The 26,364-nt window shown below is 50.7% G+C and overlaps 1 protein-coding gene across 6 annotated transcripts in view; it reads left to right on the top strand.

Moving 5' to 3' along the window:
* The window catches only part of Arhgap22 (Rho GTPase activating protein 22), a 153,005-nt gene that overhangs the window by 100,308 nt on the left and 26,333 nt on the right, over positions 1-26,364 (top strand). For 3 of the 6 annotated variants that reach the window (XM_031361767.1, XM_031361772.1, XM_031361768.1), the window contains exon 4: positions 25,951-26,127. In XM_031361767.1, coding sequence (XP_031217627.1) covers positions 25,951-26,127 — 177 coding nt within the window. Of the gene's footprint in view, positions 1-486; positions 675-25,950; positions 26,128-26,364 lie in introns of those variants that run through there. The other 3 variants (XM_031361769.1, XM_031361770.1, XM_031361771.1) reach the window with 2 other exon arrangements.

The raw sequence follows: 26,364 nt of genomic DNA on the forward strand, positions 1-26,364 counted from the left end.
TCTGTGTGTGTGTGTGTGTGTGTGTGTGTGTGTAACATTTACATCGAGCCAAGTGATCTTTTTCAGGGAGAAACAGTCCCAGTAGGATAAGCGATCTACTTAATGCAAACTTTTTTTTCCTTGGGACTGTTCACACAGTTCAGGTGGGCTGAGAAAAAGAGCCAGGTGGCTTTAGACCACACCCCCTTTCAGCCTTGCAGAAAGGCTGAGGTGACTGTTCAAAGGATGCTGGAGGGGGAGGAGCCGTCCTTGTCCTTGTCCTTGTCGCACAAGGGCTCTTCATCCCCTTGCGCCCAGCGATTAGGCTTCAGTGGTCACGCCGCCCTTGGTGGGCTCTGAAGCAGACTAGGGAGAGTGTAGTGATTGACGCAGCGCCCCCTGGCGGCCTCTGGGTGCACTAGGCTCGGCGCCGGAGGAGAGTAACGGGCCGTGGGGAGGGCGCCGTCCCCGCCGAGCATAAAAGCGGCGCGCGGCGTGATCTGCGCGTTCGCGAGGACCAAGGAGGGAACGGAATCCCGGTGCGCTGCACGAGCCCAGCGGGCTAGTGCGCGCCAGCCGCGCCGCTCCGGGGGTGTCGCCGGGGGCGTGGAGTGGAGGCGAGCGGCCCGGGAACTGCGGTGCCATGGGGCTGTGTTGCTGCAAGGACTGGAGAGGACACCTGCGAGCGCCCAAAGGTAACTCCGGGCGCGCACGTGCGCTGCGCTGCAGCCGCAGGCACAGCCCCCGCCCGGGTCCCCACGTCCTGCTGCTGCCCGCACCTGCCCGGCTTTGCCGTGGTTCCCAGGCTCCAACTCTTGCCGGGGCCTCCCCTAACTCCCGGACGCGGGGGAGAGAGCCAAGGGTACACGCGGGACAGCGCCGCTTGGGGATCTGGGACGGTAGGTGGGCACGGGCGGCAGGTCCATCAAGTCTACCGCTGCACAGGGCCGAGGGGTCGGAGGAACACGGCAGTGGCAGACCGGTTCCCGACGAGGCCAACCCGGCCAGCGCCGGCTACGCCTGTGCGGCTTTACCGCCCGGAGAGGGGCGGGCCATTCATTCTCTTCATCCGCCTCTGTCACAGACTTGGACTAAGGGGGCCTGACTCAGAGTTTTCCAAAGTCGCAGCGGAACCTGCGAGCGGAGCTGCTTCTGGAATGTAGCCGGCTTGGAGACGGCCCAGAGCTGAACGCTCGGGACACCAGCGGCTGCCCGAGGTCCGGCCTCCCTAGACTGTGGCCGGAGCCGTCTGGCTTAACCCTTGCCACGCCAAAAGGAGCCCTTCTGGTCAAGGGGCACATCCCTTTATTTCACTTCCCAAACTTGCCCGACCCTAACACCTTCCCTGCCTGTAGTAATCGTCTAAGGACCTGAGAGCTGAAAGTTTCAGGCATGCCCTAAGTGACCCTCTGAGTTCATGAAGGAAGGCAGGCTTGTCTGTCGCTCTCAGAGTAAGTCCTGTTCATCTGCAAAAGGTATTCTAGACTCTGATAAGGGGAAAGTATGGACCTGTCAAATAGTGTGAAGGACTCTTGCTCAGGTGATTCTCATGCCACAGAAGTCCGGGTTTCTTTCAAGAAGGGCTTGGGGTGGCCCACAACATGACAGAACAGACAGACCTGACCTCAGGAGTTTAGACAAGACCCGGGACCCAGACCTGCAGCCAGAACCAAATGGAAACCATCTAGATTGTCCTGTTAGGGCTGTACCAATGCAAAGGTTTTCCTTAGCATTTGATTTTTAAAAGAAAAATGAAAGAATGTTGCTTGTGGGGCTTCATGCTTGGGGGCCCCGGGCAGAGAGCCAACTTAGCCAGGGCAACAATGGGATTCCAGGGGAGGGGCTTGCAACTTGCTTTCTGCGGGCAGGTCAGAGTCCAAAGGCAAGGATTTTTTTGTGGGGGCGGGGCCTAGGTAGGTCTCTTTGGTCTTTTCTGACCCCTTCTCAGTAAACAAGGCTTGTGTGAGTCTCTCTCAGGGGCAAGGGTAGATCTGCAAAGACTTGCTTAGGGCAAGTCATGTGTTCAGTGAGCACCCTAGAAGGAACCCTAGGGCATCTCCTGCTTGCAGAACTGTAGACCCTCCCCCGCCCCATCCTTGGCTATGCCCATCCCAGTGAGGAGCAGCCTGGCCTGGCAGTGTTATCCTATTGGTCTCCACCAGCAGAGACTGAGCAGGAGCTGGAAGCAAGAACCCAGTGTGGAATGCTTTCACAAAGGTTCTTCAGCCCATGGAAATAAATGGGGCTGGTTACGTTTAGTAAAATGGGATGCCAGGGTGGGCAGCCAGACAGTGCCCAGCAGGAGGAGAAAACACATGCAGCTAGATAAGAGTCCATGGCTCAAGAGAGGCTTCTACTTTTCTTCTCTTCCTCCTCTTCCTCTTCCTCCTCTTCCTCCTCCTCTTCTTCCTCCTCCTCTTCCTCCTCCTCCTCTTCCTCCTCCTCCTCTCCCTCCTCCTCTTTTTCCTCCTCTTCCTCCTCCTCCTCCTCTTCCTCTGCCGCCTCCTCCTCCTCCTCCCCCTCCTCTTCTTTTTGAGACAGAATCTCACTATGTAGTTCTGACTGCCTTGGAACTTACAATATGGACCAGGCTGGCCTCTAACTCACAGAGATCCACCTGCTTCTGCCTCTCAAGTGCTGGGATTAAAGGCATGAGCCACCATGGCCTGCTGGACTTGGCTTCTTTTTTTTTTTTTGGTTTTTCGAGACAGGGTTTCTCTGTGTAGCCCTGGCTGTCCTGGAACTCACTCTGTAGACCAGGCTGGCCTCGAACTCAGAAATCCACCTGCCTCTGCCTCCCAAGTGCTGGGATTAAAACCACCGCCCGGCTGGACTTGGCTTCTTAATGTGAAAAAAACTCCCCATGTTTTTACACACTCTTGACCCATTTAACACATTTGAATGCATCTGGCCCATCTGTGGGTGTTGAGCAGTTTGGCTCACTGTTTGAAGTGAGTTCTGCGATCAGTGAAAAAAGTGAAGTGTTACATGGCCAAGTAACCTGAGACATCGTCATTTATCAAGATTTTGAAGGTTTCTTCTGGAAAGCCATCTCAGGGCCTTTGACACCTTTGTGTAGCTGTGTGTTGGGTAGACCATGGGTCTAGCTTCTAGGCTTGTCTCCAGGGAAACTGCTTTGCTCAGAGCCTCATGGTGCACATACCACTGGATACACTTTAAGAATTTCTGCTTTAGATATTAAGCTCAGTTGCCATAGCAGTAACTCAGGTAACTCAGCAAGTTGTTTTCCAAGGCTCTGTGTGTGTGTGTGTGTGTGTGTGTGTGTGTGTGTGTGTGTGTGTGTGATGTGTGTGTGCATGCGCATGCATACACATGCGCTAGTCACCTGAGAAGATTAGGGCTCTCAACTCAAAATGTATGTGTATTTGCTTTTTAAAAAAGATTTTTTTTTTTTAAGAAAAGGAAGAATACACACACACACACAAAAAAAAAAAAAAAAAAAAAAAAAAAAAAAAAAAAAAAAGGAAGAAGCCAAGCATGGGGCTCAAACCTGTGGTCTCAGAACTTGGTAAGCTGAAGCAGGAACCTTGAGTACTGTCGGTTCAATCCCAGGCTGGGCTACACAGCAAGACTCTTGTCTTGGAACGAATACACACACACACACACACACACACACACATGCGCGCACACACGCGTGGGCGTGCACATACACACACGGTCCTTTTACTCAGAAAAGTCCTTTAGTTATTGATATTTCACTGGACCAACAGCTAAGGCAACTGTTGTTCCCGATGATTTCATTCTTGGGTGTTCCTGAACCTAAATTTTTGCCACAGAGCATTTTAGCAGATTGTCCATGTGTGAAAGTGTGCTGGAAGAAGTAAAAAAATTCCAGTAATCTGAATGGAATCTGGCAAAGAGAGCCTCAAAACTTCCCTGAGTCTGGTTTAGCAGCAGCATCCTTGTGGCTTTACCACCCAGCGCTGGAGTTAGTCCAGAGGCCACTGGCTGCTTGAACTCCGTGCACAGGGAGTGTGGGGCATTGCTGCAGGTCTTCTTGGGGTGATGGTGGTGGTGTCTGAATGACTGGGTATGCAGAAGTCAGGGCTGGGCCCCAGGTGCTCCCAGAGAAGTGAGAGTTCTTGCTGCACGGTGGGTTCTGCAGAGATCACATGTCTCTGTGCGGAAGAGAGCAGAATGCAGGGCTGTGAGACCAGCTGCTGCCGGCTCTGCTGCTGCTTCTTCTCCTGTTCCTTCAGAAGCTTTTGCTCCTCACTCTTCCTCTGGTCAGAAGCCCTCCCTGCTCGCAGACACCCTCACTCCCTTCGCCCTGTGGCTCCTTCTGCCATTAGAAATCTGCCCGAGTACCGGATCAGAAAGTACAGTCCGCCCACTACTACCACAGATCCTGTGCCCACTTTGTGTTCTTTAGGATTTACCCATCATTCTGTTTTCCACCCTAGCATCCAGGGCCTGCCTGGGCCTGGCTGCTTCTTTCCCTCCATTTGTCCCCCACATTCTTGGTAGCCTCCACTCTAGCACCTGATGACCCCCAGGCCCCTTCTGTCCCACCTTACTGCTGGTGGCTGCACCTGTCCAACCTTCCATCTGTGTCTGTCCCACTGGCCCTCCTGCCCTGTTTCACTCCGTGTGCTCTGGCTTCCCCTACTTTGTGAGTTCTATCTCTCCAGGACTCTGAGGACTGAGCGAGCGGTTGTAGACATGCAGCAGCCCTCTCTGCAGCATCTCTCCCCACCAGCAGGTGCAGAGCCCTGTCCAGATCTCAGCTGGAGCCCTTTACACCCACATGCCCCTCTGCAGAGCTGCTGGCTCTCTCTTCTTCATTTCCCATAGTGGAAGGGTGGGTGCTCTGAGATCCGGTTCCCTGGACACCTTTCTTGCCACCTGCACTGGCTTGTAGGTTAGTCACCCCACACCTGTTTGAGTCTGCTGTCCAAGCATTGTCCCATCAGTAGACTTGGTCACATATGTCCCTCCTAAGACCTGCCTCACAGTTTCTGTCTACAGAAAAATCTCAGCCCCTTAGTCTGGTGACCAGCTTGGCAGACCACATTGCCTAAACTCCTCTGGCCCCTTACACACTGCTCTCTGTATGCCTTCAGCCAGCCTGAGAATGATTGAGCCCCAGCAGGTGACCTGCACCCAAGACTGTCTCTAAGCCTCTGGCCTATAGGCTCCATTCACTTCATTCTTCAGGAGTGCAGTTGGCCTGATCGGCTGTCCCAGTGGTCATCTCTTGTTGCCTCTGTAACCTGGCACTGAACCTGTGTGTTTTGTGAACACTGGCAAGCAGAGTGTAAGCAGGCAAGGTGACACTCTGGCTCCCCACTGGTAGGGCTCAGTGTGTGACTCTGACTACCCAGCAGATCCCAGGGGCAGATTGTTTGAAAGAGTCCTGCCCACACTGCAGGACTCCAATAGTGAGTCTAGGGATGGGCATCAGAGGCCAGCAGCTGGGGCGGCTTGTGTGCAGCTCCTGCTCCAGAGGCAGTGGAACAGGGTGTGGGCTGAGGAGAGGCTGTGAATGGTGGCCAGAAGGTAAGAGCCTCATGGTTCTGGTGAATAGAGGTTACAGGGCCCACAGCATCCTGCCTGTGGCTTGGTTTTTCTTGAAGGTCCCACTGTGCTTCTGAGAAGTGTCCTCTGTCACCTCTTCCCTATTCAAGTGTCCCGGGCAGCAGCCTTGTGGGTTCCTTAAAACAGGAACTGGCCTCAGGAAGAGCAGAGGAGGCTTTAGTCCCATTTCCTAGCTAGGCTAGCCCTCCCCTCCCTGATCCTCTTTGCCCCACCTACATTTAGGAGGCAGGCTCCAGACTCAGGGGCTTCAGAAAGCCCAGCGGTTTCTCAGCTCTTCCTTTTTCTGGCTGGGCTACAGTGCAGAACCTCAGTGGGCATCCGGGAAGAGTGACCAGAAATCTCTGGTGATCTCCCAGGTCCACGGCAGCTGGAGCTTCAGACCATTCTTTTGCTAAAGCTCAGAAGTGCTCTCTGCTTCTAGCAGTGAACGGCAACAGGCCAGACGCTGTCTTCCCTTCATAGACAAGAGTGGAAGCGGTCTGGCTGGGATGGGGGTCCTAAGATCTGGGTTGGGTGAGTGGTCTTCCTTTGAGCATGCATCAAAAGCAGACCTTTTGCTCTTTCGAGAGTCTCTGCCTTCACACCGCTCCCCTGTGCATTTGTCAGGTGTGAAGCCCAGTTTGCCATCTTTCCAGGCTTGAGATTCTTAGATCAGTGTTGTTCAGCAAATCTGTAGGATTTTGAACCATTATTTGTCTCTTTTCTGCCTCTTCCCACCACCATATTTCCCTCTGGAACTCACATTATGTGTATATTGGTACACTTAATCAAGTATCATCAGTTCTGCTGATTCATTTTAATTCATATTTTAAAAAGTATTTCCCTCAAACTGGGTATCTTCAGTTTTTCTCAAGTCTCTGTTGAGGTGTTATACTAAATTATCACATTTTTTTTTTAAACTTTAGAATTTCTATTTGCTTCTTTCTTATAATTTAGATCTCCTTATCACTATTATACAGTCAGTGAGACATCATTAGAGCCAGTCCCCACCTCATCCCCCGCTTTTTGGCAGTGTCTCACTATGTGGCTCTGGCCGCTGGCCTTGAACTCACAGCGATCTGCCTGGCTGCTAAGATTAAAGTTTTATGTGGCGCCCAGAGGTGTCCTTAACTTCTTTGAGTGTATTTACAATGGCTGATTTGTATAGTCTTTGTCTAGCACACTTAGAGCTGGTCAAAGGAGTTTCTCAGAATCCAGACCGCTTCCACTCTTGTCTATGAAGGGAAGACAGCATCTGGCCTGTTGCCGTTCACTGCTAGATTAATTTCTGTGCATAGCCCATATTTTGTTTCTTTCTTACTGTAATGTTTGCTGAAAACAAGACACGGTAGAGACCATGGCAAGCCCACAGCTTCAGCATTGTGGCTTGTGACTCTGTCTTAGCCTTGCTTGGGAAGGGACACATATGGCCTCATAGAACTCTGGAAGTATGTATGCCAAGTGCCCAGTGGATATTTCTTTCCCCAGATGATCTTAAAACTTAAAAAATGCATAACTTCTTTTAAAGCTTTGGCTAAATGCTGTTTCCCCAGTTTGTATCACAGCTGTATTGTTAGAGAATTTCTTCTGAGAGCTGGGCGGTGGTGGGCCCAGTACCCAGTAGGCAGAGGCAGGCAGATCTCTGAATTCGAGGCCAGCCTGATCTACAGAATGAGTTCCAGGACAGCCAGGGCTACATAGAGAAATTCTTTCCTGTGGGTACGGGTTGGGGGGTGGAAGAATTACTTCTAATTCTTTTTAACAAGTGCCCTGAAAGTAGGGTAAGCTGAGAGTCGGGTTAAATGATGGCCATGCTCTGTCCAGGGAGGGAATTGTTTAGGAAACCCAGAGCAGATCAGATTATGACAGTGCCCTGGGATGGGACTTTTCGAGAAGCTAACTCCTACCAAGGTACATGAGCAAATATTTGGATCCTGTGGACAGGGCCTGGTCCCTCTTACCTAAGTTTTACTTGGAGATGTTAATGATGAGTTAAGCAACCCAAGGGCTTGTGTTCAAGGATGTAGAGAAACACTGGAAGACCATGCAGCCATCGGTGCAACAGGCCAGGCTCTGGATCCAACTCTGCTGGCAAACAGCTTACTTCTTTGAGTAAAGCGGTGATAGCTTTGTCTTCCCACAGTTCTTCAGAACTGTGTTGAGCTCTGAATTAGTATCTGCATAAGGGTGGTGCTGGTACCTCAAAAATGTCCAGTGACAGAAATGATCCTTGCCGGATGTACCTTTATTTACACGATAGCATCAGGAACACAAATGACATTGTGTGCTAGGCTCTGACTTCACATATACGAAGTAATCCACTCCCTATGCAACCCTGATATAAGCCATGGTTTTCTCTCTAGAGATGAGGAAGCAGGCGTAGTTTCCCACCAGAGGCCACTCAGAGCTGCAGTTCCCACCCAGCTGGCTTGTCTCTCCACTGGACACCTGTCACTGTGGCTTAGCAGACAGCAACAAAGTCTAGAGCATGGGGAAAAAGCCACACATGCCCTTTACTGATGAAACCTGAGCTGGGTGGAGGTGGCTCAGGCCTAAAGCCCAGCACTTGGGAGGCAGACTCAAAGAGATCTCTGTGAGTTCGAGGCCAGCCTGGTCTACAGATCGAGTTCCAGGACAGTTGAGGGCTATACAGAAAAATCTCTTGGAATTGAAAGAGAGGGAGGGAGGGAGGGAGGGAGGGAGAGAGAGAGAGAGAGAGAGAGAGAGAGAGAGAGAGAGAGAGAGAGACAGAGACAGAGACAGAGAGAGAGACAGAGAGAGAGAGACAGAGAGAGAGACAGAGAGAGAGACAGAGAGACAGAGAGACAGAGAGAGACAGAGAGAGAGGAGAAACATGAGGGCGAGGGTGTTCCTGGTTATATACAGTTTGGAAGGAGTTGAAGGTCCGGCAGAGACAAACAGGTTCTCCTTTGGCTTCTGCAGCCAGGGTCTCTGCAGTCTGTTGCCTTAGGGCCTCTGTCTGGAATGAGTTCCCACACAGTGTTGCCTGCAGCCTGTTCTCTGCTCTAGCCTAGGGCTGGTTGGGAATGCATGGGCTGCTGTGCTGCTGGCCCCTGGCAATCCAGATGTGGGAGCCACAGCACCAACACTGTGCAGGGCATCATGCCAGGCCATGCAGACACAGTACCTTTACTCAGGGCTCCATCATGTTGCTTAGGGCTTTAACTGGCTTGATTATCATCAGTGACGTCACAGTGGTCTCTACAATGTAAAACTTCCATAGGTTCAGAGTAGGCTGTGCCTGCCCCCTTGCCAGCCAGCCCAGCATATGTTGGAGCTGGGGGTGGTGAATGTCAGGGAACCTCCTTAAGTGATTTTTTAAAAAATAATTAATCTTATATAAAATCACTGATTTTACACGTGTGTGTGCTTTGCCTGTATGTATGTACATGCACTGTATGTGTGCGTTGTGCCCATGGAGTTCAGAGGAGAATTGAACCCATTCCTCTGCACACTCCATGTCATCTCTCCATCCCTGTGAGGTCAATTCTTACTTCAGACTTTTCCCAAGCCTAAAGAGGACAAAGCAGGACTTAGACCAAAGCCTCAATTTACACTTAGCCCCTGGCCAAGCCTACTCTTCAGTGTTCATCCCTTGCAGGCTCCCAGCATCCTGCCCACTAGACCTCCACAGCCCCAAGTGTGTAGACTCTATGGTGTCACAAGGAATTCCCGTGATGCCTGCCGCTTCTCAGCAGTTCAGGCATGTTTCGGGCATGCTTCAGGCATGAGAGATGAATGGTCTCACCTGGGGAGGGGAGAGGCTGCCTCCACTGAGTGCTAGCTATGCCTCATATCCTACACACTGAGCCTCTTTCCTCAGCTTCCCGGGGCTGGGAAGGGACTAGACTTCCGAGGCTCTCAGAGGTGACTGAATAAACCCACCCACCCCAACGCCCGCCCCGGGCTTGCAGATTGTCTCGGGTGTGCAACCTGTGACTTTCCCTCTGCCTGCCTCTCACATCCAGCTCCTCTGCCCCTCCAAGGCTCCAGAATAAACTTCTGCAAAGAGTGCAGTTCAATAGCCCTTGTCTGCCAGGACAGTAGGCCTTTGAGGTTTTTCTGGCTACCTAATAAAATGGTGTCTGAGGAAATCTCAAGCACCCTTCCTTCCTGTGCCCCTCCCCCATGACCCACAGGGCAGCTTCAGAGCCTGGAAATCCCTGGAGATCCGGAGAGGTGGTGCCCAAGGGATGTCACCCAGACAGGGAGCCACACCTCCCAATAAACTCCTGGGCAGCCCCTGGGAGCATTGGGCAATGTGGCTGGGGTCACCCTGCATCCGCCATCCTCCGACTCCCTGTGAGGCCCTATTGTCTGGCAGAAGCTCTGGGCGGCTGCCCTGGTTGGGGACATTCATAAGCCAGGCTCTGAAGCCCATTCTGAAGGAGCTATTTGTAGAATCTTCTTAAAATACTACAGCAGTGCCATTGACAGAGCGTCTGCCCAGCATGAACAGTGAAGGCCAGAACAAAGCGCTCCTGTGCCTGCATCCATTGGGACCTCCACTGGGGCACCCTGCCCCCATCCTGGATGCTCTGAGGCCAGGGCCCAGGGTCCAGTGGGGGACCCTGGACTGTAGTGTGTCCTGGGCAAAGCCCATGGCTGAGGGAGCCACAGGGGTGGCGCGTAGCTCCGTCTAAGAGGAACACCGGCCTCCTTTAGTGTCCTCAGGAGACACCTTCTCTCTCCATCTCCCTGTGCTTATCCCTGACATCAGACCTAAAATGCAGCTTGCACAAGTTATGGTGACAGGTGGTCAGAGACTCAGGAGGACAAAGCCTTTAGCATCCAACATTAAAGGCTCTGCCCTACCTGGCTTCTAATTGCCCATGCCCGGTTTTATTATTAGACAGTTAGTGTGGCCCCTTCCCTGTCTCAGCAGCCCTACCAGCATTTTCCAGAGTGCTTGCACTTATGGTCGGTGGCTGGGTTTCTCCATTAGGAACTCACAAATAGGCGCCCATCATTACCTGACACACTATTAGTGAGTTTGGGGCTGAGACAAGCTGAGCAGAGCTGATAGGTAAAGCCTTTCTATGCAAATGGATCATGTGCTGAACACTCCTCCGTGGCTCTGGCTCCCTGTCTGTCCTCTTTTAGCTGCCTGGTGGGACCTTCTGCACTCCTGCACTAATAGACACCTTAGGGCTGGATCCTTAGGCCTCGTGCCTTCCTATACAGATGATGTTTTGTACCCCTCCAGGGAGACCCCCGAATTGCACAGAAAACCACCTAAAGGAGCTAGTTTAGGTCCTCTGAGGACAAGAACCCGAAGTGTGTACAGGACGGCAAGCGAGTCTCTCTCTGGCAGAGAATGTTTGGCAATCAGGATTCAAAAGCAGCTATGCCAGCCAAGATCGCTGTGGGTTCTTGAGTGTACTTGTCTCTGCCAGGCCCCTGACTCATTCCCAGTAATAGCTGGTCAGGAAGGACATGGGTCCTACCTGGCTTGTGGTGGGGTGTTGACATACACAGGGCCACCTGAGGAGATACCCTACCTGGCAGGACCTGTCTGTTGGGGCAAGGAGCAGCAAGAATTAGACAGCAATGGTAGTTTGGGATTCTCAACAACAACAAAAAGCCTATATCCATGTAAACAGGAGCCCTAGCCTCTGAGTTTCACACTCACATAGAAAGGGGCTCTGGGAAGCAGGCAGCTCAACAGTGCTTACTGGCCACAGACCTCAGGCAAGGCCTGTCTCCACTGCTGCTTCCCCATCGCTATGGTGAGATCGCCTGATGCTTGGTTCAGGGTACCTGTGGGGGTGTGAAGGGCCTTGTGTCTACCTGGTCATTGCCCGTCCCTGGCCTTAAGTGACTTGTGAAGTAACTGGGAATTTCTGTGGACCAGCACTCACCCCACTTGAGGTCCCACTCTCAGCTGGCCCTTGTGGCATACTGGTCTCCTCAGAACTTCCACATCCATGAGGCGGCTGTCCTATGTGAGCTTGCTGCCCCTGTGTGATAGAGGGCCTGATGTGCCAGCATATATCAGGGAATCGGTAAGACTGGCTCACCAGCTGGGCGTGGTAGTGCACACCTTTAATCCCAGCACAGGGGAGACAAAGGCAGGCCTGCTCTAAGCTGGCACATTGGAAGAGTGTATCGTGAGAGGAAGTGGGCCCAGAAGCAACTTGGAGTCAGTACATTGCCTGCTTTCTCTCCTGTCTGTTGCTTCTCTCTACCCCTTTACCAATGGATAAAGCTGGGGAAGCCATTTCAGGATAATCAGGTGTTGCTGTGGTAACTGATCGGCTCTGCTAGTTATGGTCCTCAAGCTGGGGTTGGCTAGTGTGATGGAGGACCTTGGGAGTCAGGTCACACTGAAGGGACATTCTCAAGGCCAGTACCTAGTCCCACACAGGACTGGGCCTGTGGACGGGAGGCCTGAAGGGCTGGGGGTCTGCTTTCAATCCTGTAAGCCTTGCTGAAGGCTCGCCAGTGAATAGAGTCAGATAGTTCTGTTGTCGGGACAGCTGAGGCTGTTTCCATCTGTAGGAAGTAGAAAGATTAAGGCTGTCCTAATATGACTGTGAGACCTGCGAGGCACTCAGAGGATACCACTCATAGCATCTGTGACACAAAGGTTGCCTCTAGAGAGCGCTGTACTAGACTACACGGTGAATGGCTGCCTTCTGGAGTTGAACTAGGGAGTAGTCCTAGATGTTAGAACGTATTGTTGCTCCTACTCTCTTGTCTCTCTTACTCTTGCTTCCCACTTGCCCCCTCTCTTCCCATTCCCTCCCCACAAACACGTGGTCATGGCCGCCTCTACTTCTCTACTAGCTCCTTCTCTCTGCCTTTCTCTGCCTCTACTACCCTCTTAACTCCCCTCCCCATGCCTTGAATAAACTCTATTCTATACTAAAAAAAAAAAAAAAAAAAAAAAAAAAAAAAAAAAAAGGACATGTTGTGGCACTACGCGGTGGCACTGTCAAGCCCGAGTGCAGGGTCTGCATGCACAGCCAGAGAGGAGCAGGCCTGGGGTCAGCTGTCCACAGAGCCCCCTTGGGCCCTGGTCACACACTCCTCTGCTGTGTGTCATGCCACTGTCCCCTGGAATCGCATCACATCCCCTGAACCTTCCCCTCCAGCTGAACTGCTCTCAGCCCTTTAATGGCTTCTCAGCCCTACTGGTCCGTCCCCTCCCCATCTTGAGCTGGAAGAAAGGGCCAAAGTCAGGTGCTGTTTAGTCTGCAATCCCCTCCCCCACCCGGGCCAGCCAGATTTCTTCCCCCAAGAGTTCAAGGTATAGGATTGTGGGATTTGGCTGTGGGCCTCACTAGGAGTCGACGCTATCTCCATGATAAAGGGCCAGGGTAGAGGTGGAACTTGAGGCCTTAGGTCCTGCCCCTTCCCACTGGGTACTAAAGAACTGTTGCCTGCTGCCTACCCTTAATTTGCCTTCTTAAGCAAGTTCTCTGTCTGAAGCCTGCTTGTTTATCACGGATGGCCTGCTGAGGACCCCATGTGGGGGCTTGTCATTATTTTGTGTCCCCGGGTGCAGTGTAAAGCCGTGAAGACATACATCAGTCACTGGTGGTATCCAATACACCAGGAACTAACTTCAGTTCCTTAGGGTGACAGGGTCCCAGGATGAGCCCCTGAGACCACTCTCTCCTGGGGATGTGCACATGGAGTCCCGGGAAAGCCTGGTAGGGCTTGGTTTAAGACTGTGATTATTAAGCTTGCTGGGCCTGTGTCCACCACTGGGATCAATGAAGGGCAGAGGGTGATGAGGCTCTTCCAGAATTATTAAGTGAGAGTGGTTTTATTTACTCTCACACGTAGTGTCTAGAGATAAAACATGCAGGGCTTGGGAGCTCTGTTCTCACTCACAGGACCCGCCTGCCTGCCTATCTGAGCTTCACTGGTCCCTAGCTGGAGTGCCCCTCTCTGCCCAGGTTGGTTAAGGCTCATAGGCTACTTCCCATCACCACCAGACCTTTCTGATAGGTGAAATGCCTGTGAAATGCGCCAATTCAACCCAGATTAGAATATATTAGAGGCAGGTTCATAGGGAAGCTGCTCTCGGGCCAGGCCACTGGCCCCAAACGCCAAGGCCAGGGAAGTCACCATGAGGAGAGGGGCTGGGGACAAGGGCAAAAAGAGAGAAAGGGTGTGTGTGTAGGGAGAGAAGAGGAGAGGGAGAAGTGGAAAGGGAGAAAGGGAAGGAAGGAAGAAGGGAGGGAGGGAGAGAGAGAAGAGAGAGGAAAGAGAACATAGGGAGGAGCCTCTGGGGGAAGAACAACCCAGCCCCTGGGCTGGAAAGTTCAGGGTTGGGGGGCAGGCAGGATATGCCAGGTAGGAACTGAGGGATGCTGGGAGAACCTGGAGGTCAGGTCTGCTTTGATATGAACCTCAATCCCTTGTCACCAGCGTCCAAAACCTTAGTTCCTGGACAGGTTAGCCACCCGCCCTTTTGTCCTGCATACCTGCAGAGCACACTGTCCACCTCTCAGCCCCCTCCCCCTCTTCCCCACTCTCCCCAGTTCAGAGGAGCAGAAGCATTTCTACCAGATCTCCCCGGGATGCCCTCTTCTCAGCTCACGGCCCTTTCTCTGGCCATGGAGTTTCCAGGCTTCCGTTTGAGCAGCAGTGTCCCCAGTTCCCCATGGGAACTCTTAACTCTGTCCTGGAGGAGAGGGCCTGGCTTTCTGTGTGCATCGGGCACGCCCTGTGGACCACTCCGAGCCCCACTGTGGCAGCTGCCTGGCATTTCTGGCTGGGCCAGCTCTCCCGAGAGGGGCAGTCAAAACTTCAGGACCACCCTTGATGGTGGATAGTTAGGGCTGGGAATACCTAATTATCCCACTGCTGACTGAACAGCAAGCAGGGACCAGCCAGCCCCCGTGTGTGCCTCTCTCTTCTGCAGGCCTCCTTGGGACAGCTTCCACGTGGAGACTTGCTCAGGCTTTGATATGGGAACTCAGATCAAGGGTGTCTTTCTCAGTTGCAATAGGAAGTCCTTGTGGGTTCTCTGTCTCTAATAGGCCTTCCTGGGATACCCACCTGAATAAAGTGCTCTAGGTAATACACAGAGGGGATCAGCGTACATCTGAGAGGGCCCGTGCCAGCATTACACTGAAAAGGAAACTTGGAGCTTGCTTGTCCGCTGAGCCTGGGAAACTCAGAGTGTCTCTTGGGCCCTGCGGTCAGAGGTGAGGTGGCAAGTAATGGCAGCATGCTTATAGAGTGGCTGACCAGGGCATGCTGCACGAGCAGGTTGGTGGCTTGGTGATGTAGTTGTCATGGCAGCTGCAGCCTTTAGGGTCCTGGTGAATCCTGGAGAATGACATCAGTGTATGTCCCTAGCACATGACGCAATGTCCGCTATATACTAGAACTTCAGTAACTTCATGTAGAAGAAAACATAGAGGGGCAGGAGTTCTGGTCTTCCAGAGGATCTGGGTTCTGTTCCCAGCACCTTCATTGTGGCTCACAATTGTCTGTTAACTCCAGTTCCAGCAGTATCTGGTGCCCTCTTCTGGCCTCCACCGGTACTGCATGCACCATGCAGATCGTACACAGACATGCATGGTAAGTAAAGCACCCATACACAGAAAGTAAAAGTAAATACATATTTTTAAAAGGAGGCGGGTGGAGTGGGAAACTTAAAGGAGCTGAAGGAGAAGTGAACATACTTGAGCTTGACTTGAGTGAGTAGGAATTGACCAGGGGAGCAGATAGGAAATGGGGCTGCATGTACAGAGAGAGGTCTTGGACTGATGGGTCTGAAAGTGCACAGATACCCCAGGGACAAGCAGACACAGGATGATATGGGGGAGCTGATGTTGAGGCTGCAAAAGTGGTCTCAGTTCGGATAGGATGTGTGTAGAAGTCAGGGTTGTTGTAGAGGCCACGTCTGAGGCTCCTGCTGGGGAGGGAAGGTCTGACTCATATTTCAGAGGTAGGTTTCCACCTAGTCAGGTGCGGGTACCACTTCTCTAATTGCCCCTGGGAGAAAGGTCACAGCCTCTCTCTCAAGGGGGGCACCCAGGGCAAGGCCACACTCAAGGCAGAGTCGAACATCCCCCAGTCCCAAGGAAATCCCCAGGGAGATCCCGAGGATCCTGAGATTGCCCTGTTGATGGACAGGGAGGCTCCTGGGGGTGCAGTGGCTTCCCCAGGGCCAACCATACCAGCGAGGGCCTTTTACAAGGAAGAGAAAGTCTTTATATGGGAACTCTTTTACAGTCTCTGGAGAGGTCAGTTTCTCCTGTCCGGAAACAGGCCTAGGCCTCTATGTCCTGATGTCCTTTGCCAAAGTGAGCAGGCATCTACTGGCTCGAAGCAGGTCATCCTCTAAGGCAGGCAATGGCCTGCTTCTCACTGTGTGGACCATCCCTTACACCTTGAGCAGCCTCACCACCTTGTGTTCTTTGGATGTCTGAAGATAATGTATTTAAGCTTGTAGGTTGAAAATATTCTCATGAGAGATAGCTCAAGATTAGAACACGGGCAGCCATCCCTAAATAACAGCTCCTTTCAGAGTGTCCCCAGGGATTTGGTACCTGGGTCATTTTATAAAGGGGGCTTGAGGCTTTAGAGTCTGGTATCCATGGGTGGTCGTGGAACTGGATCCCAGCAGGTAGAGAGGGTCCATTCTCTAACTCACTCGGCCAGCGAGAGTAGGGCTATATCTGCTTTCAGATGATGGATGTCTGACCTGCAGTAACCATGATTACAAAGCCAGAAGCCAGTTTCCAATGGAGTAAAGTCTGTAGAGAGAAAGGAACATGTTGTAGTTGGGCAGGATGGCCACTCATAGGCAGAGACTCCCCTGCAGGGAGGCCTTACAGGGGAAGGGAGAAAGTCAGAATGGCTGATGGGTAAACAGACAGACAGAGGAGAGGTGCCAGAGGGGCTGCACCCCTCCAGAGCTGGTTCCACTGTAAGACATAAGGAAGCCATTGAAGCAGCAGTGCATGGGAATGTCTTGCTCCGTCAGCTGCTTTTCTTCTGAAGGGAATCGATGGTGTCATAAGGAGGTTGGCCAATAAATGGCTTCTTGCTGTGTGCCTGCTCACCAAAGCCTGGCACCAGTCTCCCTGCCACAGTCATTCCAGAGGTGTCTCTGGGGGCACCCAGTGGCACAGGTTGTGCTGGAGAGTTTTGCCAACTTGACACGAGCTAAAGTCATCTGAGAGGAGGGAACCTTAATTAAGGAAATACTTCTATATGATGAGGCTATAGGCAAGGCTGTATTAGTTCTCAACCTGTGAGTCTCAGAGGTCACGTGTCAGATATCCTGCATATCAGATATTTATAGTATGATTCATAACAGTAGCAATGTTACGGTTATGAAGTAGACATGAAACAATTTTTCTGCTTGCAGGTCACTACAACATGAGGAGCGATGGTAAAGAGTCACAGCATTAGGAATGCTGACAGTCGCTGCTGTAGGCCTTTCCTTTTTACTTATTTTTTTTAAGATCTGTTTATTTTATTTATATGAGTACATTGTAGTTGTCTTCAGACACACTAGAAGGGGACATTGGATCCTATTATAGATGGTTGTGAGCCACTATGCGGTTGCTGGGAATTGAACTCAGGACCTCTGAAAGAACAGTCAGTGCTCTTAACCACTGAGCCATCTCTCTAACCTTGTAGGCCTTTTCTTAATTAGTGATTGATGGGGGAGGGCCCACTTCCATCCCGGGGCTGGAGGTCCTGGTTTCTATAAGAAAACAGGCTGAGCAAGCCTTGGGGAGCAATCTAGTAAGGAGCACCCCTCCATGGCTTCTGCATCAGCTCCTGCCTCCAGGTTCTTACCCTGCTTGAGTTCCTGTCCTGACTTTCTTCCATAATGTACAGTGATGTGGAAGTGTAAGCAGAAAAACCCTTTCCTCCCCAACTTGCTTTTTAGTCGTGGTGCCTCATCAAAGCAATGGTAGCCTGAGAAACACAGATCCTGAGAGAGAGAATGATGCTGGAGGCGGGCGGGCCAGGCTGGACCAGGCAGCTGGCTCCTGCTTCCTTTGTCCTGGGCACTGGGGAAACATCAGCATGGTGACTTTTTTCTTGGAAAGATGCCAGTTAAGTTCAGGTCCTGGCTCTGCCCTTCCCAGAGACAGAACTTACCTGTCTCTCCTTTGAGAACCTTCGGCTCTCCTTTGCGACAGCCTGAGAGGGAAAGGCTGAGGTAGGAGAAGTGAGAAGCCAGCCTGGGCAAGTTAGCAAGTTCAAGTCCAGTCCAGATAACAGACATAATGAGACCCTTTCTCAAACCAAAAGAAAACAACAACAAAGCAACAAACAAAGAGCCTAAAAGAGGGGCTGGAGAGATGGCTTAGGGCTTAAGAGCACTGGCTGCTCTTTCAGAGGATCCGGGGTTCAATTCCTATTGCCCACATAGCCACTTATAGCTGTCTATAACTCCAATTCTAGGGGACCTGTCATCTTCACAGTCATATATGCAGGCAAAACACCAATGCACATAAAATAAAAAAGAGTAAATCTTTAAAAAGTAAAAGCCTAAAAGGGATCAGAAATATGAAGTAAGATGTTTCACCCAGGTGTGCAGTAAGCTCTGTGTGTGTTTAGCTTTTATCCCATGTTCCTTCATCTGCAAAAACTGCCAGAGACAGCAGCCCTCAGCTTGGAGCCTTGTCTCTAGCATACCTCCCTATGCTGACACAAAGGTGGATGGTCGGCACCTTGCTATGCTCACGTCTAGAATGTAGGCCAGGGAGCCAGACACAGAACAACCTGCCGTGTGATTTCCACAGGGCCTCCTCCCATCTCACCCCAGCAGCTTGTGTTCTCTGGGAAGTGCCCTTGGAGATCCCCTCCCTGGACAGCCCCAGCTTTCAGGTCCTACAAAATGCAGAAGTCCCCAGGAGAGACAAAAGAGCCCAGCTTAGTTCTTCCAGCTTAGACTCCTTTACAGTTAGTCCAAGAAGCTGTGTGCCTGTGGTGTACCTGGCTGCCGCCCCAGGCTTAGCTGCACCCAGTCCCCATTTTCTCACTGGTCCTTCCACTCACCTCACCATGCCTTTCTGCCCCACCAAATATCTGAAGAGGAACAGGCGCCTGCCCAGGGGTAAGTGGACAATCAGAATCCTAGATGCTTGGGAACCTGGAGAGTCATCATTCAAGGGCAAGTGGCATTTACTGCCTCCAAGCAAGTAACAAGAAATGAGGGAAGGAAGGAAGACCCACAGGCAGCCTGGTGCAGATTGGCACATGGGCAGCTAAGGCTGCCCCCTGGGGATTCTGTCTGGGTGCCCCAGCTGGGTCACTTCCCCAGCTGCCCGATCTACAAACCAACAAGTTGTCTGTCTGTTTACAGTAGGTGTTGTGAGCATTTCAGTTACTTGATCAGTGACTTAGTCTACTGCTCTTGGTCATCTTTTGTGCTTCCTGTGTTCTGTGTGTCCCCTGTCTATGCCAGCCTCCTCCCAGGGTTTTAAGTGGCACAATATACAAAGTGAGGTGGGCTAAACAAGCAGCATGTGTGTCACATGAGCAGATGCTGAATGTGTTTGATTCTAGTAGATGCTACAGGACAATGACATTCACAGAGATGTGAATGGAGTACGGGACAAACCATGCCAGTGGCTGGAAGAGCAGCTCTCTGGGCACTGGGCAGGGAAAGAGCAGATACTGCCCATGAAACAGAGGTCATACTTGAGAATCACCACATGCAAAGAGGGGGACAACTAGAGACAGTGGAGCAGGAGTGGGGAGCCACACCCTGATGACAGTAGCAAGATCATGACTGGTACAGGGACTTCTGGGAAGACTGACCAGGGTGTCTGGCTGCTTTCAGTCTTAGCTGGATCACTGTGGCTTCTGTACTGGGAATCGATTTAAGGAACAAAAAGCAAGGTGCCTGGGTACGATGCCAGTTGAGAAATGAGTGTGACCTCAATGGGTTGACAGGGAAAAGTGATACCATTTTGAACATACTTTGAAAGATAAGCCAATGGGATTTGCTGATGAGAGAAGAGATGTGAGACTGGAGAGGAGGGTGTTTTTTTTCAACCCGAGGAACTGCATGTAGGAGTTACCCTCAGTCATGGAGATGGCAAAGTCAGACCCAGGATGTGATTGCTCTAAGTCTGGAGAGGGATGAGTTTGGAAGTCACCAGTATACAGACAGCACTGAAAGCCTTGCATGATGCCAGTGAGTCCTCCTGTATAGACAAGTACTTGTCTCCCTCAGCCAGCCTCCTCTCTCCTCTTCTTTTTAAACTAATCTGTGTGGTCACTATCTAGAATGTGAGTCTATGGAGGCCCAAGGAGAGAAGGGTCCAGGTCCCTCGAAGCTCTCTGCCTTGGCTGTCTGACACCAAATGGAACCAGGTTTGGTAGAACAGTAGGGATCCCTCTTGGGCATTCCACACTATGCTTGAGCACTATCACGTGGCTGTGAAATTAAACAATCGGTAAGACTCACAGACAGTGCGGACCTGATACATCTCTATCAATGGCTTCCAGTGCAAGGCAGTTTTGCATCCTCCAGGAACATCTGATATGTGAAGGCATTTGTTGTCCTTGCAGCCTAGGAGGTCAGGAGAGGGCCGCAAATGCCATTAGTGCCTGAACTGACCCTGCTCTCCTGTATTAAACTGGATGTAATCATCAAAGTGGACCCTTGGGGCTGCATCTAGCTGAGGTCCTAAGCTGATATTCCATTTCATCCTCCTGACTTCACTCTCCCCACCTCAAAGGTGTATGACCCCAAATAATACAGCCACCAGCGCCCTAGGATGTGTGATAGAGTGGTGGCTATACAGTGACAACACAGATTAGTTTCAAAGGAAGAGGAGAGAGGAGGCTGGCTCAGGGGGGCAAACACTTCTTGCCCAACTCTGACAACCTGAGTTCAGTCCCTGGAACTCATATGGTAGAGGAACACGGAATCTCATAAGTTGTCCTTTGACCCTGAATGTATACACACACACACAGACACACACACATACACACACACACTAATAATAATAATGATAATAATAATAATTATAATAATAACAATAATAACAAAGGGGCTTGATAGATGGCTCAGTGTTAGAGAGCATGGGCTGTTCTTGTGGAGGACCCAGGTTGGCAACTTAACCACTGCCTTAGTTAGGGTTACTATTGCTGTGACAAAAAGCAGCTTGGGGAAGAAAGGGTTTAATTTCTTTGGCTTATGCTTCATGATCATGGCCCCATCAGTGAGGAAAGTCAGGGAGGGGCTCAAGGCAGGAGCTGAAGCAGAGGCCATGGAGGAGTGCTGCTTACTGGCTTGTTCCTCAAGGCTTGCTCAGCTTGGTGTATATATATCTGAGGACCACCTGCCTTCAGGGCAGCAGTAGCACACCCCGCCCCACCCTCATGATCTGGTCCCTTCCGAATCCATCGTTACCCATGAAACTGCCCTACAGGCAATCCAGATGAATGCAGTTTCTCAGGTGGCTTTCCTCATTTCAGATAACTATAGTTTGTGTCAAGTTGACTTAAGACTAACCTGGACAGTGACCTTTGTTATTCCAGTTCCAGGGAATCCGGCACCCTCTTCTGGCCTTTGGATAATGCATGCATACAGTGCTCATACACTGCACATATAAGCAAGACACCTATAAAATAGCAGTGAACAAAACTTTTAAGAAGTAATTAAAATGTCTAAAAACAATAAGGAAGGATCAGCAGTAACAGCCGTAGGCGCAGAGTACGTGAACCTGCAGTTGTGTTTGGGCCTCTGTCTCTTCCTGTGTCCAGTGTTTAAGTTCTCTGAAGAGTCCTGGCTTCTGCATGTGTAAGATGCTCTCAGTGATAGTCCTTCCTGTGGTGTTAGTGAGGGCTGTGTGTGACTGGGAATGTCCCATGTCACAGGTCCTGTAGAGGCAGTGCTGTGACTGTCACTTCTGAACATGAAGCAACAGAGATCAAATTACTAGCTATGGAAAAAGCAGTGCCCCGACACATGTATGTCTGAAACTATGTTGTCAAGATGTTGGACATTAGAAAATGAAGGGCCTTTGGGCCAGGAGTTGAAAGCAAAGCAGACCGTACATATGCTTTAGTTGACTGCCTTAAGGGAGTTTCCGGGCTGGGACAGAGGAAAGGGACACACCAATCAGTGGAGCCCAGTGGCCTCCACAGGTAGAGACAACACTGCTGAGAGTCTGGGAGATCAAAGCTCGCAGGGTGACGCATGACGAGATGAAAGCTGTGCAGAGACAATGCATGCATGGAGACCTCCCTGTGTTCCTGTCACCACAAGCATTTGAGGAAACCACCCAAGATGGAGCAAGGAAGGATTTGAGGTGGTCACGTCCACCCCAACACAGGATCGATTGGTGCTTGTTCCCATCTGCCAGACTGGAAAGCCGCAAGACCATGAGACACTGGGTGGAATAGACAGAGGACTTTCCCTCTGTAGGGGGACCATGAGCTCTGCCTCAGCCCTCTCGATCCACCTAGGAAACTACTGCAGTGAACCTAACTTTACCTCACAGGGAGGCTCCAGAGTATTTATAGGAATATAAACCCCCAGCTCCCAACCTTTGAAAATCCACAGTGCCTGGCACCTACTCAAACATCAGGAATTCGAAGAGGCAGGAAGGGTGAAAAGTCAGGCAGCTGAAAACAACCCAGAAACCGCACGTAATTTAAGGTCAACAGACTGAGTGAGACATTAGGGTTTTGTTTGTTTGTTTTTATTGAATAGCTAAATTCAATGTATCCTAAAGAACACAGTGGAGACATGATATATATATATATACATACAATATATATATATAATAATGTGGAAAGCTCAAATCATATTTCTGAGAGCAAGCCTTCCAGGTACACATAGAAAGAAATAGCCCATGTGGATGAACAGGGACCATGAAAGGTGGGTGAGCTTAAAGCATTAGAAACTGTGTGTTTGCTATTATTTGAGGGGTTTGTTTATTTGGAGGGGGGACAGGCTCTTACTGCCCGAAAGTTTGTAGGCCTGAGCTGCTTCATGCCTATGAACCCCCTGCCTCAGAGTGCCGGGATTACAGGTGTGTGTCACCATGACTTTGAAGTTATTTCTCCCAGTTCTGTGGCAAGCCACCATGAAATCAGTGGCTTAAAGGATAGCTTGATTTGTGTGGTCTCTGTGGTTCTGGAGGTTACAAGTCTGGTTTAAGTCAGGGGGTCTCAGGGCTGTGACCTTGGGGAGGCTGTAGGGGAGAGATCAGCTTCTCACCACCCCCACATGCTGCCAGGCTCCTGGGCTCCTGACCTTCTTATACCCTCCAGTCCGGCCACTGTGATTGATCACGTCACTTTTTGTATGTCAGTTTTAGTTCTTCTGCGCCCACTTTTGTCTCAGGTTTCCCCTTTACTTTTAAAAAAGTCCATTACAACTGTCCTGGGCTAATTAGCAATTTAGATTCCACTGACAAAATTGCTACTCTCAGCCGGGCAGTGGTGGCGCACACCTTTAATTCCAGCACTTGGGAGGCAGAGGCAGGTGGATTTCTGAGTTTGAGGCCAGCCTGGTCTACAGAGTGAGTTCCAGGACAGACAGGGCTATACAAAGAAACCCTATCTCAAAAAACAAAACAAACAAAACAAAAATTTGCTACTCTTCTGTGATGTAGCCTAATCTGCATGGGTTCCAGAGACAAGAATGGAAGCGCCTTGCTGAGGGGGCATTTTTCTGCTATAACACTACCCAATGATAAATTATATAAAGAAAAATGCTATTTACTACAAACATCTCATCAATGAGCTGTGGGAGAGTCTCCATGCTTAATGCACAAGTAAGTGGAGTCACTGAGGGGCAGGGGACAGGACAGACAAGTGCATTTCTTTATGCTTTTTTTTTTTACCCGAGCTTTAGGAACACCACAAACTCATAAATCTAAGCAGTTCAATAAACCCCATTCACAAGGAACAGGAGGAACCCACGTGGGGGCACATCACAGTTTAGTGACTCAAAGGCAGTGAAGTAGAAATAGAAAACAGGGTACTGGCAAGCCGATGTGCAGATGAGTGGGCTGTACAGCAACTTCCGGGGATCAGGCAGGCAGAGGGAAGCGGCCAACGTGACGCCTTACTCCATGAGACACAACCATGACTCCATCCCACTGTCCACAGATTCAGAGCTAGTCACCAAGAGTTACATAGGACAAGGGATGCCAGAGGAAGGGTGACAGGTAGAGGTGACAATGTCATGTGAGACCTGGATTCTACGGAGAGACAAATGTACAGACCTGTGTCCTTCCCTTATAACTTAAATCAAAAGATGCTGGCCAGTTGAGTGGAAACAATGTGGTATATTGTGGGATAGGCAGTGTTGCTGAACAGCAAGTTGTAAGACAGGAAAGACAATGATAGAAATACTCCTGACAAGATGCGCAGGCATGTCCAACCTTTTGCCACTGTGCTATGAAGTTGTCACCTACAAATGTATTGACCCGTATCCACAGCTGTCCTTGGACATACACATGGGCTGCATGTCTGCAAGTGGTGCAATATTCTTCAGTGTAGACAGTGGTAATTAAAGATGCATATACTGGAGTCTCTAAAGTGATCACTGCTGTGTGGTGGGAGAAGGGGAGAGACAGCTTTGCTAATAAGCAATGTAAGAGATGGAAGGGGTTCATCAAAATAGTAAAATAGAGGTTGGAGATGTGGCTCACGACCTAAAAGTGCTCACGGCTACCCAACAGGACCCGAGCTTGGTTCCCAGCACCAAATTGGACCACTTACAAATGGCTGTAACTCCAGCTCCATGGAATCCACATTCTTCTGGTCTCTAAGGGAACCTGCATTTATGTTTACACATACACACGCACGTGAGCACACACGCATGCACATACACACACACACACACACACACACACATGTGCATCACAAGAACCACAGACCCCTCATGAAGAGAGAAGAAAAATTATCAACAAAATATAAAATTTGCAAGGAGATGTTCCAGGAGTATAAAGCTGATTTAGTATTTGAAAAGCCATCAATGTGCTATATGGTTCTCACTCCGAGGAATGATGTGAGTGCAGGCAAGTTATTTAGTTATACTGTGTCAGTTTCCTTGTCTGTAAAGTAAGAAGAGTGGGCTGAGGCTATAGGTAGCTCAGGTGTACTGTAGCGAGAGACCCAGCTCCTTCACAATATACATCTTTTTTTTTTAACTTATTTTTGTGTGCGTTTCAGTTTTGTCTACATTTATGTCTGTGTGAGGGTGTTGTATCCTGGAGTTACAGACAGTTGTGAGCTGCCATGTGGGTGCTGGGGATTGCACCTGGGTCCTCTGGAAGAGCAGGCAGTGCTCTTAACCAGTGAGCCATCTCTCTAGTCCCTCCCAATATGCTTGTAACAGCACTCCTTTCAGTCCTTGTGAGGATGGGCAGAGGGTGGCTCTGTGCTCTGCAGAACTGTTCTGGAACTTTCCAGTGTTCAGGAAACATCTGTTCCCATCTGCATTCTTCCCCTGGGCCATAGTCCAGTAAGGGGCTACCAACGCTCTCTGCCTACCTTCTCCTGTCCAGGGCTACCAACGCTCTCTGCCTACCTTCTCCTGTCCAGGGCTACCAACGCTCTCTGCCTACCTTCTCCTGTCCAGGGCTACCAACGCTCTCTGCCTACCTTCTCCTGTCCAGGGCTACCAACGCTCTCTGCCTACCTTCTCCTGTCCAGGGCTACCAACGCTCTCTGCCTACCTTCTCCTGTCCAGGGCTACCAACGCTCTCTGCCTACCTTCTCCTGTCCTTTGGGAACAGGACTGTTGCTGGGACTCATCCCCAGCACATAGTCCTGGTTAGAATCTTAAATAAGTAGCAATGTTTTGGGGATGTGGAAGGTGGGGAAATCATTCTTTAGAATCCCTTAAATTGCCCAGCGTGCTCAGCATAATGATTTTTAGAACATCAGGGTGATGAAGTCACTTGCAGAGGGCAACCTGGGAGACGCCCATTTGAGCCAGCTCTAACTCCCCTCCCCCACCTTTTAGTATCGCCTCAACTAAACTCCTGAGGACTCCTGAACAGCAGCTCAAGTGTAACATCTGGCTAGTGGAACCCGGGTACTCACAAGGAATCTGGTGTGTAGGGTGCTCAGCTATACTAAAGGGTAGAGCGCACAGTGAGTAGTACACACAGTGGGTAACTGATTTCAGCAAAACACACTGAAGCTGCAGTAGGGACTGAACTTCTCCGAGTTGCCCTAGAACAGGCATGTTCCCCTCATGATGTCCTGTGATTCGTTTGATAATTTTCTGTTTTGATATGGGTACAAACAAATAAAAACAAGCTGTCATGAGGGCAAGGTAGAAAAAAAAAAAAAAAAAAAAAACAACAGAAAGTGCCTTCATGTGAAAAGAGATTGGATGCAAACCAGAAGCAAGAGCTGAGCTCGCAGGTGCCGGGAGGGTATCCGCTGTGCTGTCCTACATTGGAACCCTGAAGCAATCCTCATCTCCCTGTCTTGCAGGTGGTGCCGCAGAGCGGGAGAAGGTGCCAGCCAATCCGGAGGCGCTCCTGCTCATGGCCAGCTCCCAGCGTGACATGGAGGACTGGGTGCAGGCCATCCGCCGTGTCATCTGGGCCCCACTGGGCGGAGGTACTTCCCGTAGCTCGCATGTCCACCCTGTAAAACCCTTGTCTGCAGGTAATCTTGTCCTCTTGCCCCGCACCCACAAGTCACTTCTCATTTGGGACTTGCTGGGTACATTCTGTACGTATGATGGCAGTCTGGTCCCTCTGTTACTGTTCTTGAAGTCATGCCTCTCACCTAGTGCTTAGCCCCTTGGCAGGGGACTCGAGTCTCCTAATAAAGGCTTGTGGCCTTTGCTTGCTTGTCTCCTTGCTTCCAGACACCCTACTGAATGCTGAATGGGCTTCTCAC

The sequence above is a fragment of the Mastomys coucha genome, unplaced genomic scaffold (assembly GCF_008632895.1).
Source record: "Mastomys coucha isolate ucsf_1 unplaced genomic scaffold, UCSF_Mcou_1 pScaffold9, whole genome shotgun sequence".
NCBI lineage: Eukaryota > Metazoa > Chordata > Mammalia > Rodentia > Muridae > Mastomys > Mastomys coucha.